Source organism: Phoca vitulina, unplaced genomic scaffold, assembly GCF_004348235.1.
Source record: "Phoca vitulina isolate PV1807 unplaced genomic scaffold, GSC_HSeal_1.0 scaffold88, whole genome shotgun sequence".
Taxonomy (NCBI): Eukaryota; Metazoa; Chordata; class Mammalia; order Carnivora; family Phocidae; genus Phoca; species Phoca vitulina.
In genome coordinates, this window is record NW_022589791.1 from 784,111 (window position 1) to 802,968 (window position 18,858).

At 38.2% G+C, this 18,858-nt stretch overlaps 1 protein-coding gene across 7 annotated transcripts in view; it reads right to left on the minus strand.

The window, feature by feature from the left end:
• MPP7 (membrane palmitoylated protein 7) overlaps positions 1-18,858 on the minus strand; it is a 299,054-nt gene that overhangs the window by 216,055 nt on the left and 64,141 nt on the right. For 6 of the 7 annotated variants that reach the window (XM_032395850.1, XM_032395853.1, XM_032395851.1 and 3 more), the window contains exon 2: positions 5,035-5,193. In XM_032395850.1, the coding sequence (XP_032251741.1) occupies positions 5,035-5,071 (37 nt within the window). In that variant the 5' untranslated portion in view covers positions 5,072-5,193. Of the gene's footprint in view, positions 1-5,034; positions 5,194-7,916; positions 8,006-18,858 lie in introns of those variants that run through there. The other variant, XM_032395848.1, reaches the window with a different exon arrangement.

The following is an 18,858-nucleotide window of genomic DNA, read 5'->3' on the forward strand; positions in this document are numbered from 1 at the left end:
CAAGGTCAACTCTCTAGTTGATTGAAGTGGTTTCCCATGAGGTACAGGTTAGCAATTCTGATACCACTTCACACGTACAGTGGAATTGATTACATAAATGGATGGTGGATGGTAGCAGCCAGGCTTCTCACTGTTAGGAATGGGAATTTACAAAGAAGCGCGGGAAGGAGGCTAAAATGATCCATTTGTTAATGAATTAGAGTTGGCGACATCAGTAAGAATTCATGTTTAGCCAAGTACAGTTACAGCTGATCGCACACAAAAATGTTTATAATGTGTGTATCTACGTGGATTAGTGTACACACATGTATTTCTTTGCTCTGTCAGATGACAGGACCTAAAAGAAGAACACTCTAGTAGCAACATGCAAATCATCACCCAGATCCTGGGTTCTAATCCCATTCCCCAGTAAAAGGCACTAGGGCTCCCTGGAGAAATAGCTGAGTCCAGGACTGGAGCACTGTCAAATGAGCCTGGGGCACCCTGTAATGCCTAAAGTAAGGAATTGTTAAAACTAAACAAGCAAGCCCACATTGATGGGAGCCAAATGATATGGCTCCCGACAGCCAAAACTGTAATATTTGAACAACAAAATAAATTCTGGATTGGATTATAACCCAAAATATCAATATCCATGAGTCCACATTGATATGAATAAATCACTGAACAAATAAATGGGAGAAAAGAGACAAAATATTCCAGGCATATTTACATAGATACTTTAGCTTCTTTTATTTTTTCAAGATTTTTATTTATTTGACAGAGAGAGAGCACAAGCAGGGGGAGCATCAGACAGAGGGAGAAGCAGGCTCCCCACTGAGCAGGGAGCCCGACGTGGGGCTCCATCTCAGGACCCTGAGCCGAAGGCAGACGCTTAACCGACTCAGCCGCCCAGGTGCCCCAGTACTTTAGCTTCTAAAGGAGGGGGAGCATCACACACTACTCCAGTGTGGGCTGCACATTAGGGACCTCCTTCCAAACAGTACAGGATGGAAAGAATGGGAAAAGAGAGTAACTTCACAGTGGAGAAACCCAACAAATACTACTTCACCCTGTCGGCCAACATCGACAGTCATAGGTCAAGTTGATAGTATGCACCCTTGATATGATAACAATGGCACTTTACATCAGACAAATTCCAAGAGAGGGGAATTCCACAACACACCTGACTAGTACTCCTAAAAGGGTCAAGGTCACCACCAAAGACAAGGAAAGTCTGAGAAATCTTCACAGTCAAGAGAAGCCCAATGAGACAATGACAACTAAATATAAGAGGAGATCCTGAGGCCAAAAAAAAAAAAAAAAGGATATTAGGGGAAAACTAAGAAAATCCGAATAAATTATATAGTCAACAATAGTGTATCAATATTGATTCACTAACTGAAATGAAAGTACCAAACCAAGGTTAAGATGTTAATAATCAGGGAAACAAGGTATAAGGTGTACTGGAACTTTGTACTATCTTCATAATCTTTCTGTAAAACTGAAATTGCTCTGAAACATAAGGTCCATTAAAATTATTTTTTTAAAAAGCCAAGAAAGAAAACCCAGAACATATATGTAATACTGGTGTACAACAGAGGGGATATTACAAATTTATGTCGAAAGGACGGACTACTGAATAAGTGGTTTGCAGACTACTGGATGTTCATGTGGGAAATAAAATTTGATTACTGTTTCACTCCACATATAAATCACAGTTGGACTAAAATTCCAAATGTGTAAAAACAAACTATTTTCATTATCAGAAGAAAATCTTAGAGAACATCTTCATGACCTTGCAGTAGGTAGGAAAGCATAAGAAAAAATTAAAAAAAAAAAAAACATTAACCATACAGAAAAGATTGATTTGTCCACAGAAAAGTTATCAACTTCAATAAAAGAAATGATACTATTTAAGAAAAAAAGGACAAATGGTTGACCAGAAAAAATGGTGTTCAACCTAAAATGCCCCATAATTTATAAAATACAAATAAAGAAATTCTATAAAAACATAAGAAAATGATTATCAATAGAAAAATGGGAAAGGATATGAACTGACACATCAGAGGAACAAACAGCCATTAAACAGATGGAAATATGCTCAACATCAGTAGTAATGCACATTTAACACTTAAAATACCATGTTTTACCCATCAGACGGGTAAAAATTACAAAGGCTTATAATTTGAAGCTCGGTAAGAAGTTGGGGGAAAGAATCTTTAATGCACTGTCCATAGATCGTTAAGTGCTTTAACCGCTCTGGAGGACAACTTGACAACATCCATTCAATATTTACATCTTTTCTTCCAAAATATTACAAAAGGAGCAAAATCAAGTCTTTCATCAACAGAAGTATGGTTCACTAAATTGTGATACTATGGAAAAGTATGCCTTAGTTTAAAAGAATGAGGGAGATACACAAATGTATGTATAGATAGAAAGTTTACATAGATATACATAAACACACACACACACACACACACCATGGAAATACAGTTCTGAGACATTACTTGGTATAGGAAAGAACGTTATAGAACAATCCAGAGAATGACAGAATCTGACTAAAAAGACCTAAAACAATATATTTATATACATCCATATATATTAACTGTTGAACGTACAGAACATTCTTGAAGGATACTTATCAAACGGAGAAAGAAAATGAGATTGGGGGCAGGGAAAGGGCATGTAAAGAATTTCTTTCCTTTTTTATCTATGCATCTTTGACGAGGAGAATGTATTTATGGATTGCTTGTGTAATTAAACTTTTATTCCTTAGTGAAGTAAGTAGAAAGGGGAGGGGGAGAAATGGTATAAGTTTTACATTGAAAGTATTTTCCCACATGAGTACTATGGGCATCAGAACAGCTGTGAGCCACTCTCTCCTGCTGCATGAGCACCTGTCCTTCGGTTATGCTCTCCAGCTCTGTACCCTGGAGAGACATTGCTAAGCAATACCGCGTAGGGTAAAAAAGACCCCTGACCGGTACATCTGGTCTGCGAGGAACTACAAGGGAACCATAAGCATCTCATGCATGCACCATGCTTTGAAGCTTCCCTGAATGCAGGGACTCTTAGAACAGTCACGTCTTCTCTGCTTGACTCAAACCTTATCGGGACATACGGGTCAAAAAATATCACAAAGCCAGGTGTGAGTCACACAGGCACTTGAGATTTGCACCAAGTGAGCCAGGTACGTGTGGAAAAGTCCTTTTCAAATTCTGAGTAGCCTCTGCTATTTTCATGAGTGACCCTTCGACTGCCCCCATGAACTATAAATACTCCATTTTAATCGTTCTTCGAGATAGCTGTAAGCAACAATATTTTGCATTCAATTAAACTGAGGCATTTTTGGCGAATAGCAAGGCATAAAACTTATTCATTACACAACTGTAGTAATTTTATGGCTCAAATAAATTTTATCTATAATTTCCCAAACCACTATGGAAAGTTAAATCATTCATTTTATATAGTAGAACACAATGTGGGACTATATAAAAACTAAAATGAAGAAAAAAAATTTTCCAAAGGACCTGGCTTCCAAGTGAATGTCTTTGAGAAAAAAAGATTTTTTATGTATTTGAAAATCAAAATCACTTCCTAAGAAAAACTAATCCTCAGTGTAAATTACAGTGGAAAAAATCATTACTGATGGATAAAGACAAGACAAAATTTGCCAAAAGGTAAGTAGGGATATGCCTGAGAGAGCAAAGAGCGGTATTTCCAAATCTGTGGTTCAGCTTTGTTAAAATTATGGTACCAGTACCCGCCCCAGTGAAGACCACTATATCTCAGCTGCTTACAGAATGGCACTGGTTGAAACCAAATTCAGGACGGTCAGTGCAACACAGAGAACATTATTTTTAGTCACACACTGTGCCACTTCTTTTGAGGGGGTCTTAAAAATGCAATGCGTAGCTCCTCAACCCCGCTCACATTCTGTTTTAATAGTTCCATGAAAGGTCCAGGAATTTTTAAAAAGTGCTGATTCTCAGACCTATAAATACAGAAAACAAACTGATGGTTGCCAGAGGGGAGGCGGCCAGGGGGATGGGCAAAATGGGTGAAGGGGCATGGGAGATGCAGGCTTCTAGTTATGGGATGAGTAAGTCACGGGAGTTAAAGGCACAGCATAGGACATATAGTCAACGATACTATAATAGTGTTGTATGGTGACAGACGGCAGCTACACTTGCTGGGAGCACAGCATATACCCACAGAGAAGCTGAGTCACTATGTTGTACACCTGAAACTAACGTAACATTGTGTATCAACCATACTAAAAAACAAACAAAAATTTTAATTAAAATTTCTTTTAAATGAAAAATAAAAAGTGCTGATTCTGGGGAACCCCAGAATAAGACTTCAAAGGGGCACTGACCTCCCTTGCCCACCTCCTGAAACAGGTCAGGAGCACAGGATTTTATACATACATACATACATACATACATGCGTTTCTTCCCTTTCTTGGAACCCTTTATTCAAAGTACCACTGAATCTTACCACCGATAATAAAGGTGAAATATGCTTGTTTGTTTCACCTGAATCCCTTAATGACATATATCAACCTCAGAATCCCGTTTTAACCTCTGGGGACAGGAAGAAAGAAAACGCCAGAGTGGAGTAGAGACTTTGTTTCATTTCTTAAAAAAGTGAGAGGTCTGAAGCATAGCAGAAAGTTCATACCTGTTATCAAATCTGAGTGAAGAATAAAAGGAATATCATGCTATTTGCCATGCTTTTTTGTATGTTTTAAGATACTCATTTTTTTGAAAGCAACTTAAACACATGGCATTACTCCAAAAGGCAAGACCGTACGACGGCATCAGCACGAGCCACCACTCCCTGGAGAAAGCAGTGGTCCGTCAAGGTCCTTTGACAACTTTTATCTTGGGAGGATGCATCAGAGTTGACATTTTGTGCCCCTCACGCGGGTTCCAGAAAAACAAGCGTGATCTGTTTGCGCTTACTTAAAGCAACGCTGTTTGCCACGGTGAACAAGAAAATTTCAGTAAGAATGGAAGGAAACCTGGCCCTCGTGGGTTCACGTACCTGTGTCACTCCCAGATCCTGTTGACAAAGCTGGCATGATGCAAGCCGCCACAGGCTGGGACAGCCACACCACTCTCCACTTAGAAAGCCACAGAGAACTCCAGTCAGTGGCCTGCAGCCACGCTGTCGACCAAGATTTATATACCGAGCAGGCCGTTTCTAAAAAGAGAAGAAAAACACTTTAAAAATAATAATAGGGAAGACTACTAAATTGCAACATTCTGCGACTAATTCAGAGTTCTTATTCCAACACGCTTACCAGAGAGATCACGATTCTTCCAAATTTTGTCTACATGCTACGTGCACATATGAAGTGTGAGAGTCTTTGATTTGGATGTGAAATTTCTAATTAAAACCACGAAAGCTCCTCATGCATGTATCAAGGCTTCCTGAAAGATTTTTGCAGTTGGTCTGAGGGCTGCTGAATGCGGACTGAGAACGTAAAGAAGGTTCTTAACGCCAGTGCTATTCTCAAATCCTTTGCCTCTGTTACCGTGATCCCACGCTCTATTTCTAATGCAGAACAGCGACTCTGTAGATGGTCAACAACTTATAAATACTTGTAATTTTTTTAAATAGCTCATCCTAATATGCCAACTGCAAAGTTCTCTAACTGAAACTGCAAATCACCTGGAGGAACGACGAGAATTGAAGATGTTAGAGATTCCCAGAAGTGTTAACAATCAAAACGAGACCTCCCAATCCATGCTAATACACAAAAGTCAATTCTTTTGGTAAAAAACTAAGCTTGGACGCACTTTGAAAAATGCCAATTTTTTTCAAAAGTTGCTTTAACTCTGGTTTATCCGGACAGAAGCAGTAAGGCACTATTTTCTCGGAGCTGAAGAGCAAGGACTCCAGAGTTTGGCCTAATCTCTCAACCTGCTAAATCTGTGATCTTGCACAATTTATTTAATCTCACTGCGCCTTCACTACTGTCTATACAAATGGAGATTAACAGCAATTTAGAACCGTTTGATAATTAAATACGCTAAGGCTCATAACACAGCATCTGGCACGTGACCAGCAAACAAGAAATGCTGGCTATTATGACTGGAGCTGTTTAATTCAGGCAATGAGATTATAAAATGAAAACATAAAAGAAAGTAGCGAGATTAAAATTTACACTGGCCTGACACCTAGGAGAAGGCCATGTGGTTTAAATTTGGACCACTGCTGCCTAATAACGGAAAATACACTACATTTATATTTTTTAGAAATCAGAAGCCCCACACAATGTGTTTAAGTCCATTTTTAATGCATTTTTCCCCAGTTCTCTATAAAGCAAATTCAGTAATTTAAAAGCATATTTTAACATATATTAACAAGAAAAACAGATACTATAAACACTCGAAAAACTGGCTCACTTCAACCCGTGAAGCCTTTAAATTGCTGATTCATATTACAGAATAAGGAATAATGAGCTTGCCAAATTTCACTTGAAAAAGTCTAAGCTGCAAAATTCTATTAAAACCTTCTAAATTAGCTTTTTAACTATCAAAGCAAACGTTAGTATGAAAAAAATTCACCAAAGAGACTATCTTGAACCAGACTATCTGAAGCAATGGCCTACATTTTGTTTCATATTACAGAGGTTGACTAAGTTAAAATATTCAGAGAAGATTGTTAATTGAAAATATGACGGCAGTTATTTCAAATACCAAATAAAATATAAATCACGAAGCTAAAAAGTGAGAAAGACAAGTTTCATTAATGCCCATCTCTGAGGCTGTTTTCCCCAATAATTTTAAGTGGCAACTCTGCTTTGCTTCCATAAATTATTCTAACAATCAGGATTAAAATTCAATTACATAAAAGTGTTCCTTAATTCGAACACAAAAGAAGAAACAGACCATACATGATTTAAAGAAGGCACTCAATAAGACTTTTGTTTTGATGAGAAAATAAGGAGGAAATGGTTGAAATTTGCAAAGCGTACACACACTCATTTCTACCATATGTATATGCGTGTGGGTAGATAGTTACTATATGTGTGTGTGTTATGTAGATAATTTAAGCTCCTTATGCCATAAATCATAATTTAAATAGTACAAACTGCTTAACTATAGAAATATACAACAGTCTATACCATACATACGACCCCCTTCTTCACGCCTTAAAGAACTTACAATGCTTCACTTTTATAAACCACAAACACCATATAATAAGTGATCTTATCTTATATCAAACATTCTAATACTACTAAGACAACCTTACATTCGCACAGCAAAACATTCTTCTGAGTTGATATTCCTGCTGTACACATAAAGCCACTTATGAAAGACCTCAGCATTTCTCACTTTTTATTTCATGACAAACACCCAAGGTTAAATTTTTCCAAAGTCATATTACTTAAGAAATATATGCTACAAAGTAATTATCTTCTCAGAACATATGTAAGTATATAAGTATAATGTAAGTATAAGCATAAGTATACTTGCAAAAGTATACAAAGTAAATGGTTTGATAAAAATCCCAACCAGTAAAAAATGCTTACTAGTTTGTGGAACGAAGCAGAGTTGCTGGGTTTAACTTTCAAACTGAGCTAAATTTTTGTAGTAATCATGTTATTTTCTTTGGCTAAATTTATTGAAAATACTTTGGAATTTGTCAGAAACCAGCCATAATTATTACTGACTGTTGTATGGAATCGATTTACTACAACACAAAAATACCAGCTGTTACAGTATGTCCTGAGAGGGATTACCGAATATTCTTAAATTGAAGTTCAATCCATCTTTCCATAAAAAGAGAGAGACCCAAACGCCAGGAACCCAACAGCGGTATCAAGTGCACCTGAAACATTTACAATACCCAACAGAACTATTACAACCCTCCTTTTAAAAAGGCTTATTTTTGAAATTTCATTATTCCAGTCGTACCTTGCTTCTATATATCACACAGTATCAGGTTCTTCTGGCATTGATCATGTGGAAACAGTGAAATATGTGAAGGTCTACGACGAGCTTACAACGTTCAGTTTCTACTGGCCCTGGGTAACCCCCTTAGGGCTCCCGTGGCACTCATGACATCTAATGGTCAACCGCGGAAGTGCAAGTGTTTGTCGCCGAAAGCTTTTTTGGTTTTTTGAGTTTTCGGTAAAGCAAAAATTGTCTTATTGCACCCAGAGAAATGATCATCTGCAGAAATTTTCATTAATATGCACACACAACTATTAAGAAACATACACTCCCCCTGGGTGCCTCCCATCCCTCTCACTACTTCACTGTAACACCGCTTCTGACACCAACTGTGGTTTTCCACACACCAAGCAATCCTGCAACACGAGCTGAGTGTCCTGCAATTTGAGTCAATTCTGGCACTCTCCACCTGGAGACAGCATCCCCTCCCACAAGTTAAGGGCACAGTCCCACAAGACTGCCCACGCCCCCATGTCCATCGCAAGTTCAGGCGGTCACCTGTGCTTCTGATAATTCACTATAAATCAGACGTTCCCACAAACCCCTGCTTGGTTTTTATTAATTTGCTAGAGCCACTCAAAGAACTCAGGAAAACATTTACTGACTAGACCACCGGTTTATTATAAAAAGATACAACTCCGGAACAGCCAGATGGAAGAGATGCACAGGGCTCCCATGCCCTCTCCCTCTCTGGGTGCCCGACCCCCCCCCCCCCACGTTCACCAACCCAGAAGCACTCTGAACTCTGTCCTTTCAGGTTTTTATGGAGACTTCATTATATAGGCACGAGTGATTCAATCCCTGACCAGTGGTGACTGATGCTGCCCTTAGCCCCCCGCACATCTCCAGAGGTAGGACGGCAAATTCCAACTCTCTAATCAAGGCTGGTCCACGGGCAACCAGCCTCCACTCTCAGGAGCTTTACAAAAGGCACTGTGTTACCATAATCTCAGGTGTGGCTGAAAGGGGCACATTATCAGTAACAAGATAACCTTTATCACTCTTATCACCTAGGGTTTTATTAGGAACTCTGTGCCAAAAATGGGAGGCAAAACCAAATATGTCTTTCTTATCATAAAGCACAACACGACACCTAACCACAAAGTTTAAGCAGATGAACAAGAAATAAAATGCTGGACCTAGTTTCCAAACACTTTTCCTCTCACAGAGTATGCAAGAACATGAAAACATTTTTAGATTTTATTTATGTATTTATTTTACAGAGAGAGAGAGAGAGAGAACGGGAGCAGGGGGAGAAGTAGGGGGAGAAGGAGAGAGAGAATCTCAAGCAGACTCCACGCTGAGCACAGAGCCCAACGTGGGGCTCAATCTCATGACCCTGAGATCATGACCTGAGCTGAAATCAAGAGTTGGACGCTTAACCGACTGAGCCACCTGGGCGCCCCAACTTTTAATTAGCTCATCGTAAGTATTTAAAAATCCTATTAATATCCTGCCGTTTCAGGAGACAGTAACTGTACCCAGTAATCCAACTGCAGGTTACTTCACCAAGTTACCAATATTCTAAGTTATGCTTTCAAAATCGGATAGAGCAATAAAATAATACAAAGAGGAAACTTTTTCTAAAAAAATTTATGATCCCAGGGTCCTGGCATGGAGTCCCGCATCAGGCTCCTTGCTCAGCGGGGAGCCTGCTTCTCCCTCTGCCTGCTGCTCCTCCTGCTTGTGCTCTCTCTGACAAATAAATAAAATCTTAAAAAAAAAATTTGTATCAGATTTTTTTAAAAGCTCGATTTGAAAGATTTATTATATATTAGCCAATGCAAGCAGCAAACTATCGGTTAACATTACTGAAAACTTCATAAATTAGAACTGTAAGACAATAAAGGAGGCAACACATAGCGAGGTGGCATAAATCTGCTTATCTAAAATAGTAGTTATACCATTTACACCAGCAGTTCTCTGAGTGTGGTCTGCAGACCCCCAGTGGTCTCCCAAGACCCTCTCAGAGGGGTTCATGAGGTCAAATTATCTTCATACAAATACCGAGATGCCATTTGCCTTTTGTACTGTGTCAACATCCGCACTGATGGTGAAAAGTAATGGGAAAGACCGCTAGTACCAAATTGAAATTATTCGTCCTTATACTCTTCAGTGCCAAGCACTCTCATTAGAAAAGAAGAAAAAGAGGAGGAGAAAGAGGGGGAAAAAAATGTTCACTCTAGAATGTTCTTAATTAAGTAAAAAGTTCTGAATCAAATTACTAAATGATTGCCTCTTCAGCATCCATCTTCTTACTATTCGGTGTGATGAAAGGACAAGCACCCAGAGAGTACGGCTGCTGTAAATGAAGTCATGTCTGTCTCAAAGAAAAACATCTGTGTGATGGTTTCTGTAAGCCAAACTAGTCGGTTTTTGCGTGGAAAACTATTTTTACTTAAAAGAACAACTGAAAGACAAGTTATCCAGCTATTCACCTTAATCAGGCTTGAGTATTTGGTAAACATGTTCTTGAAAAGGAATCAAATGTATCTGGAACTTTGAAAAAAAACAGTATGTGTTGCTAATGATAAAACAGAAGCTTTCGAGCAAAAAATAGAATTGTATAAAACTTGCGTCCACTAGAGGCTGCCATGGCCTCACTTTGCAAGGTGCTGAGAAATGCAAACACACTAGAACCCAGCCCCTATTTTACATAGTTCCAGTAGCTTCTCAATACGCAAAGTCTCTTCTGAGATCAGTGGCGATATTAACCAATGTGATTTTTTACGAAGTGTCTACATGTGGATTGTGAACCAATATTTTTGGAAAATATCAATATATGACACTCAAAAATCATGCATGAATAAAAGATTCATTCAAAGTGCAAGACAGAGCAATGGATTTCATAGTTCCAATATGGTAAGTTTATTGATACATTTTCAGATTTCACATTGCAATTCCCTTTAATAAACAACCATGCAACAAGTTTTGGTGTCGTATCAAAGAACCTCCACAATTCACTGAACGGGCTATCAAAACACTCGTCCCTTTTCCATCTGCAGACCTGTGTCATTTTCTTCATATCCTTCAACCAAAATATATAGCAACAAATTGAAAGTATGCACAGATATGGAAATGGCGGTCTATTAATCCAGGCACCAGAGAAATTCCCAACTTACTAAAGCTTTTGTTTTGGGAAACAAGTTATTTTTCACAGAAATGTTATTTTGGGGCACCTGGGTGGCTCAGTGACTTAGACGTCCTACTCTTGATTTTGACTCAGGTCAGGATCTCAAGGCCCCACCTCGGGCTCTGTGCTGGGCGTGGAACCTGCTTAAGATTCTCTCTCTCCCTCTCTCTCTGCCCCTCCCCCTCATCTCTCTCTGAATCCACCTCTTTAAAAAAAAAAAAAATGTTATTTATGTTAACAGGTAACAAGTTTAATATTGTTATTTTATTTTTAAGTAATCTCTACACCCAATGTGGGGCTGGAACTCACAACCCTGAGATCAAGAGTCACACACTCTACTGACTGAGCCAGCCAGGCGCCCCTAATATCGTTATTTTTAAATGAAATAATTTTTTTCATTACTCAGTTTTAATTTCCAATACGGTAAACATCAGTATAATGCACATAAATAAAATTCTTTGGAGTCTTTAATAATTTTTAAGAGTGTAAAAATGTCCAGAGACCCTAAAAGCCAAGAACTGCTATTCTATGCCAGGGATAAGCACACATTTCCTGCCAAAGGCAGACAGTAAATATTTTAGCCTTTGCGGTCCATATGGTCTCTGTCTCAACACAGGCAATACACATATGAGTTTGGTATGACTTTGTTCCTATAATATTTTATTTACAGAGACTGAGAGAGGGAAGAGTTTGCTGACCACTATTCTATGCCATGACACCCTATCTGCTAATCCCTTAAAGATCTAAAAGTAGCATGCTTTCCAGTAACATTTTTATTATTTTTTAAATATTCAAAGGAAATGAGTTTCGGGCGCCTGGGTGGCTCAGTTGGTTAAGCGACTGCCTTCGGCTCAGGTCATGATCCTGGAGTCCCGGGATCGAGTCCCGCATCGGGCTCCCTGCTCGGCAGGGGGTCTGCTTCTCCCTCTGCCCCTCCCCCCTCTCATGTGCTCTCTCTCTCTCATTCTCTCTGTCTCAAATAAATAAATAAAATCTTAAAAAAAAAAAAAAAAAGGAAATGAGTTTCTAAAAACTACTTCCACTGTTTAATGCAGAAATGTATGCAAAACAACAGATACAGATTTTTAAACTATGCAGTTCCTAATCATACACAAAAGTCACATTTGAATTTTGTCTATTCCAAGAATCTTATAGTCTGTCAGTACACCAAGAAAATTAAAGCCAACTTAAAACTGGCAACATGTTAACTGCTATATGTAAGCAAATATGCTTTATACAACCAAACACAAAAAATCCTGTCTCTCAAGGAAAAGGGGAAAATTATGAAAGGTTAAAAACACCTTATATTTTATCAACTCAAGAGGGTTCAATTATCACATAACACAAAACTCCTATCATCTCCTTTCCACAAATGGAAAGGAAGATACCGAAGCAAGAGAAAAAATAGAATCCTACTGAAAGAATCCTGTAACACTTTGAAGACTTAAAAGAGGAGAAATACTGCTTTATAACCCCCAGGTGAAGACACCCGAGCTTTAAAGCCATTAGGGAAGTCTGCAAGGAGCCCTGGCACACTTGCTCAAGGGGCATTAACCACACAGGTCAGGGCTGCCCCTGGTCAGGGTTCTTGGTGAGAAGGCACACACTGTCCACTCGCTCACTCAGGTTCCCCCGTCTGGAAGCACTGGTGTAATGAATGAACTGACACTTACAAGCAATGACCTCATTCCAGACTATGCAAACCATCCACAGCAAATCAGTGCATCATGACCCCCGGGGTTTTCCCCCAGACTGCCCTCAAGTAAAACCAGTGGCATTTCTAGAGCTGCGCACTCCCCCACCTCTCACAGTGGGACACTTCTTTTCTGATGATGACTTTTTTTCATTATATTTATGTTCTACCACCCACTACTAAAAAGCCTTGGATAGTCTTCAAGATTATACCATTAACCATCAATGACCCACTTTTTTTTTTCCTGATTTTGACACTCTCCTCTAATTGGTGGGGATGGTAACTTCATATTTTCCTTGACCAATTCTCAACTCCAGATCCATCCCAGCATTCCATCAGCATTCCCTTAAGTCCTCTCTATTGGAAAAACCAATCTTGTAATCATCTTTGATAATTAAGATACATCAACATAATTTTCTATTTTTGTTGGGCTTTCATCCCCCACTAGATTTCCCTAAGGATGGAACCCGTATCATCATGTGTCCTTAAAAACTGCGTAATGAACCTTATTCAGAAGTCCTTTGTGTGACCAGTTCCAACCCTCCAAGAGCTCCCTTTCCCTTCAAGGTCAGAACAATCTCATTAGTTCACCTATGGGGAGACAGCATTGCCTAATGAGGAGAGCACAGATTTTGAAATGAGACAGACCAGCTCTGCCGTACTGACTCCCTGATCTTGGCCAGGCTATTTAATGAAATGAGATTAAATGCAATGACATAAGTAAAACACCTAACCTGTAACAGCCAATCAACAGATGACAGCTTTATTAACATTCTTCGACCTCATTTTCATCACCCTACTTCTCATTTCCTCCAATCTAGCAAACTTTTCGAGGTTCTATAATGAAAAGAATACAGGCTTTGGTGAGAGACCAGTCTCCTGATTCTACCACGTGCCACATGCACAACTTACAAGGTTTGAGACCTTGGGAAACCAATAAAATACCAATTTAAGTTATATATATGTGTGTACCCATATGTGATGTATAAACATATAAATACAAATACATATACACATATATTTATACATGTGTATATATATTCATATAAAAATATGTAAATATATACTTATATGTAAATATAAATACACATACATTTATACATACATATAAATATAAATACATACATGTATATAAATGTTAGTGAAAAATAACATTGAGTGCATACAATTTCCCAGACATTAGGTTAAAAACTCAATATATATATATATATATAATATTTATAGATTTATATCTACATACTTACATATAAATGTAATTTATATTTGTTAGTGACAAATAACATTGAGTGCATACAATTTCCCAGATATTAGGTTAAAAACTCAACATGCATGGGGACGCCTGGGTGGCTCAGTCGGTTAAGCGTCTGCCTTCGGCTCAGGTCATGATCCCAGGGTCCTGGGATCAAGTCCCGCATCGGGCTCCCTGCTCCGCGGGGAGCCTGCTTCTCCCTCTGCCTCTGTCTCTCATGAATAAATAAATAAATAAATAAATAAATCTTTAAAAAAAAAAAAAAACTCAACATGCATGATTTCATTTAATTCTTAAAATAATCCTATAATGTAAGCACTATGATAATTTTACAGATGAGGAAACTGAATTTTAAGGACCTTACCTTAAGTCCACAGCTTGAAAGGATTCTAATGCCAGCATGTATGGATCTGATGCCCATTCTGCCAATCACACTACACAACGCTGCCCCTTAACTCTCTTATTTAACCTTTCCCATTCAGTCTTCTTAGCTATCAAATGGAAATAGTATCTCTGACTCACTTTTGGTGGTGGCTAAATGAAATCTATCTAAAGCACTGGAAACACACCAGATGCTCAAAGACTACCTCCCCCCTTCCCACAACCTTTCCTTTAATATCCTTGTTTTATTTTATGCTATTTATAAATAAGAAAACTGCCCACTTTATGTCCACATCCTCTAGCTTGCTCTTCAGTCCCCTGATATCGTGCCTTCTCTGACTGACCACCCAAAACCTCAGGTAGGTTCAGAAAACAATACTCCCAGGCTTCAATCCATTGGTTTTGAACACTTAGGACTACACATCTACAAAGCCCATACCCTACTTATAGCCATAGATACTTCCAGAAAACTACTGTCACATCTTGCAAGGTAGCTAAAGATATTGTTCCTCTATGTTCTGTATGGTAAACAATGGACTACGTTAGAAGTTCAAGAACATGATTCAGACATTACTGAATCTTTTTTGTTAACAAAATGTCACCATAGCACTGACTAGAATTCATAGTTAGTAATTTCAAAATTTCATGGAAAGCCTAAAAATAAACCAGCCAACAAAACAAGCCTTATTAAAATTATGTATCACTTCCTATTCAAATTAACACACACAGGGATGCCTGCGTGGCTGAGTTGGTTAAGCATCTGCCTTTGGCTCAGGTCATAATCCCAGGGTCCTGGGATCCAGCCCCGCATCTGGGAGCATGCTTCTCCCTTTCCTTCTGCCCTCCCCGGCTCATGCTTGCTCTCTCCCTCAAATAAAATCTTTAAAAGAAAAAAAAAAAAATTCACAAACCCAAAAACAGAATAAACCTATGTTTATTAAAGAACTACATTTAACATCAAATTATAACAGTTACCAAAAATAGCCCTTTAGCAATAAAGCCTCTAATAGTAACACTGTGATTATCTGTACAGGTATGGTAGGTAACACAGGTGAAATATCCTAACAGTGACTGGAGTTAAAAGCCAAATGTGTACAGGGACTGACATCGGCAAGATGGTGGAACAGAAAAACCCCAAGGCCCTTGTTCCCTTAGGAGAAACTTAACAACAATATAAAGACCTAATTGTCTCAGACAACTCCAGAAACCAGTTAAGCGGTTGTATCCCCTAGGTGAGTAAAAGCCAGAAAGAGCCACACTGAAGCAGATAAGAGTTCACTGCATTTTTCCCTACCTTAATCCCCTTCCCTCATGCAATGAAGCACAATCAAGAAAACAAACAAACAAACAATACCCAGTTTCTCCCTAGGGGAGGGAAGGAGAAAAGAGGAACATGCATTCAATGATTTGGCATGCTAAAGGGACGCCCGAAGGACTAGGTTTCTCTCCTGCCTGGCAATAAATGCTCACAGGAAGGCAGAATAATTTGGATGCCAGGTTGGAGGCTGCTCAGAACAAAGTCAAGCACTGGGGCCCATGACAGAATCAGGGAGATTGCACTGTCGCAGGCAGATGCCAAAGAGAGGAAAGAGATTATGGGAGCCTAAGGAGAAAACAAAGGAACCTCAGAAATTACACACACAAGCCCAGAAAATATGCATCTCCAGAAAAAGTTTGACAGGTTCACAGGACTTTAGTCAGGCTGATCAGTGTAGGTCTTGCACTCTGTGAAGCCAGTCAATTAAGACTAGAAGAGATCATTGTCTTTTCAAATACCCAAATCTCAACAGAAGATCAAAAGGCCCATAAAGAAACAGGTAAAGATGGTTCGATCAAAGGAGCAAAATAAAGACCCACAACCAACCCTAAAGAAATGGAGATCTATGAATTACAACAAATAACTTAAAATAATCATCCTAAAGATGCTCAGTGAGCTAAAAGACACCACAAATAGATACCTAAATGAAATCAGGGAAACAACACATGAACAAAACAAGAATATCAACACAAAGAAACTTTAATATAAGGTAAACTTTGGAGTTGAATACAATAATTAAACTGAAAATTTCACTAGAGAGATCCAACTTCAGACTTGATCAAGCAGAACAAAGAATCAGCAAATTTGAAAACATCATGTGAAATTACTGAGTCAGATGAATGAAAGAAAAAAAAAATGAAGGAAAGTAAAGAGAGCCTACGGGCCATATAGGACACCACAAAAAGACTATATATGCATTATGGGAGACCCAGAAGGAGAAGTAGGGAAGAAACAGAGTGCTATTTAAAGAAATAATGGCTAAAAATTTTCCAAATTCTACGCAAAAAATGAACATATAAATTCAAGAAGCTTAATGAACTCCAAACAGGGTAAATATGAAGAGACCCACACATTATAATTAAACTGTGACAAGTCACAGAAAAAAACAATCTTGAAAGCAGCAAGAGAAAAAGGACTCATCATGTAAAAGGAAACTTCTATTGATTAAAAGCCAATGTCTCTGCAGAAACTTTGCAGGTCAGAAGGCAGTGATATGGTATATTCAACATGCTGAAAGAAAAGAACTGCCAACCAAGAATACTGTATCTGGAAAGTTATCCTTTAAAGACGGAGGAGAAACTAAGACTTTCCCAGCCAGATAAACAAATGCTGAAGGACTCAATCACCATCAGATCTGCCCTACAAAAAAATACTAAACGGAGGCCTTCAAGCTGAAACAACAACACAAAACCATATGAAAACATAATGCTCTCTGGAAAGGCAAATATTTAGGCAAATATAGAATCCTACAGTATTGTAATGTTGGTGCATAAATCACTTTTAATTCTTTTACAGAATTTAAAAGGCAGGGCGCCTGGGTGGCTCAGTCGTTAAGCATCTGCCTTCGGCTCAGGTCATGATCCCAGGGTCCTGGGATCAAGCCCCGCATCGGGCTCCCTGCTGAGCAGGAAGCCTGCTTCTCCCTCTCCCACTCCCCCTGCTTGTGTTCCCTCTCTCTCTCCTGCTGTGTCTCTCTCTGTGAAATAAATAAAATCTTTAAAAAAAAAAAAGAAAAAGAATTGAAAAGGCAAAAGCATTAAAGTATAAATCTATGTTAAAAGACACACGATATAAAAAAGTACAATTTGTGACATCAGTAACATAAAGTGAGGAAGTGGGGGGCAGAGACGTAAAGGAGTAGAGTTTTTGTATGCAATTAAAGTTATCAGTTTAAAATACATTGTTAAAGCCTGAAGATGTTTTACGTAATCCCCATGGAAACCACCTAGACACACAAAAAAATCTATAGAAAATACACAAAAGCCAATGTAAAGGGAAAAAAAGCATGTGACTAAAAAAAAAAAAAAAAAAAAATTCATTAAAACACAAAGAAAAGGCAGCAATAAGGGAAAAGAGGGACAAAAAAGTTACAAGACAGAAAACATTTAAGGAAATGGGAATAAAAAACCCTCCTTTATCAGTAATTACTTTAAGTGTAAATGAATTAAACTCCCTAATCAAAAGACATAGAGTAGCTGAATGAATTAAAGGAAAAACAAACAAACAAAAAATAAGACCAACTATATGCTGTCTACTAGAGACTCACTTTAGATCTAAAGATACACATGGGCTGAAAATGAAAGTATGGAAAAAAAGATATTCCATGAAAATGCTAACCAAAAGAGAGCAGGGTGGCCATACTAACAGACAAAATAGACTAAGTCAAAAACTAACAAAACACAAAATAGGACATTATATAATGACAAACGGGTCAACTCACCAAGAAGTTTAACAGTTGTAAATATGTATATACCTGACATCAGAACTCCTAAATATACAAAGCAAACACTGACAGAATTGAAGGGTGAGACAGACATCAACGCAGTAATATTAGAAGACTTCAATGTCATTCTTTCAACAGAAAGAATGACCAGACAGAAAACCAATGAGAAAACAGAGGAGTTGAACAAAACTATAGACCAAATGCACTGAACAGTCATATACAGAACACTCGATTCAACAACAAAATACACATTTTTCTCAAGCACACATGGAACATTTTCCAGGAAAGACCACATGTTAGACCACAAAACAAGTCTTAACAAATTTAAGAAGTCTGAACCCATACCAAGTATCTTTTCTGACCTCAACGGAATGAAACCAGAAATCAACAACAGAAGTAAAAATAAAAATCCACAAATATGTGGAAATTAAGCAACACACATGTAAACAACCAGTGGGCCAAAGAATAAATCACAAAATAAATTAGAAAAGATCTTTAGACAAATAAAAATGAAAATATAACATATTAAATCTTATGGGATGTAGTGAAGACAGTGTTGAGTGAAGTTTGTAGCTGTAAACAATTAAAAAAGAAAAAAGAAAAATCTAAAATCAATACCTAACTTTATAACTCAAGGAAATAGAAGAACAATGTTAGCAAAGAAAGGAAATTATTAGAGCAGAGAT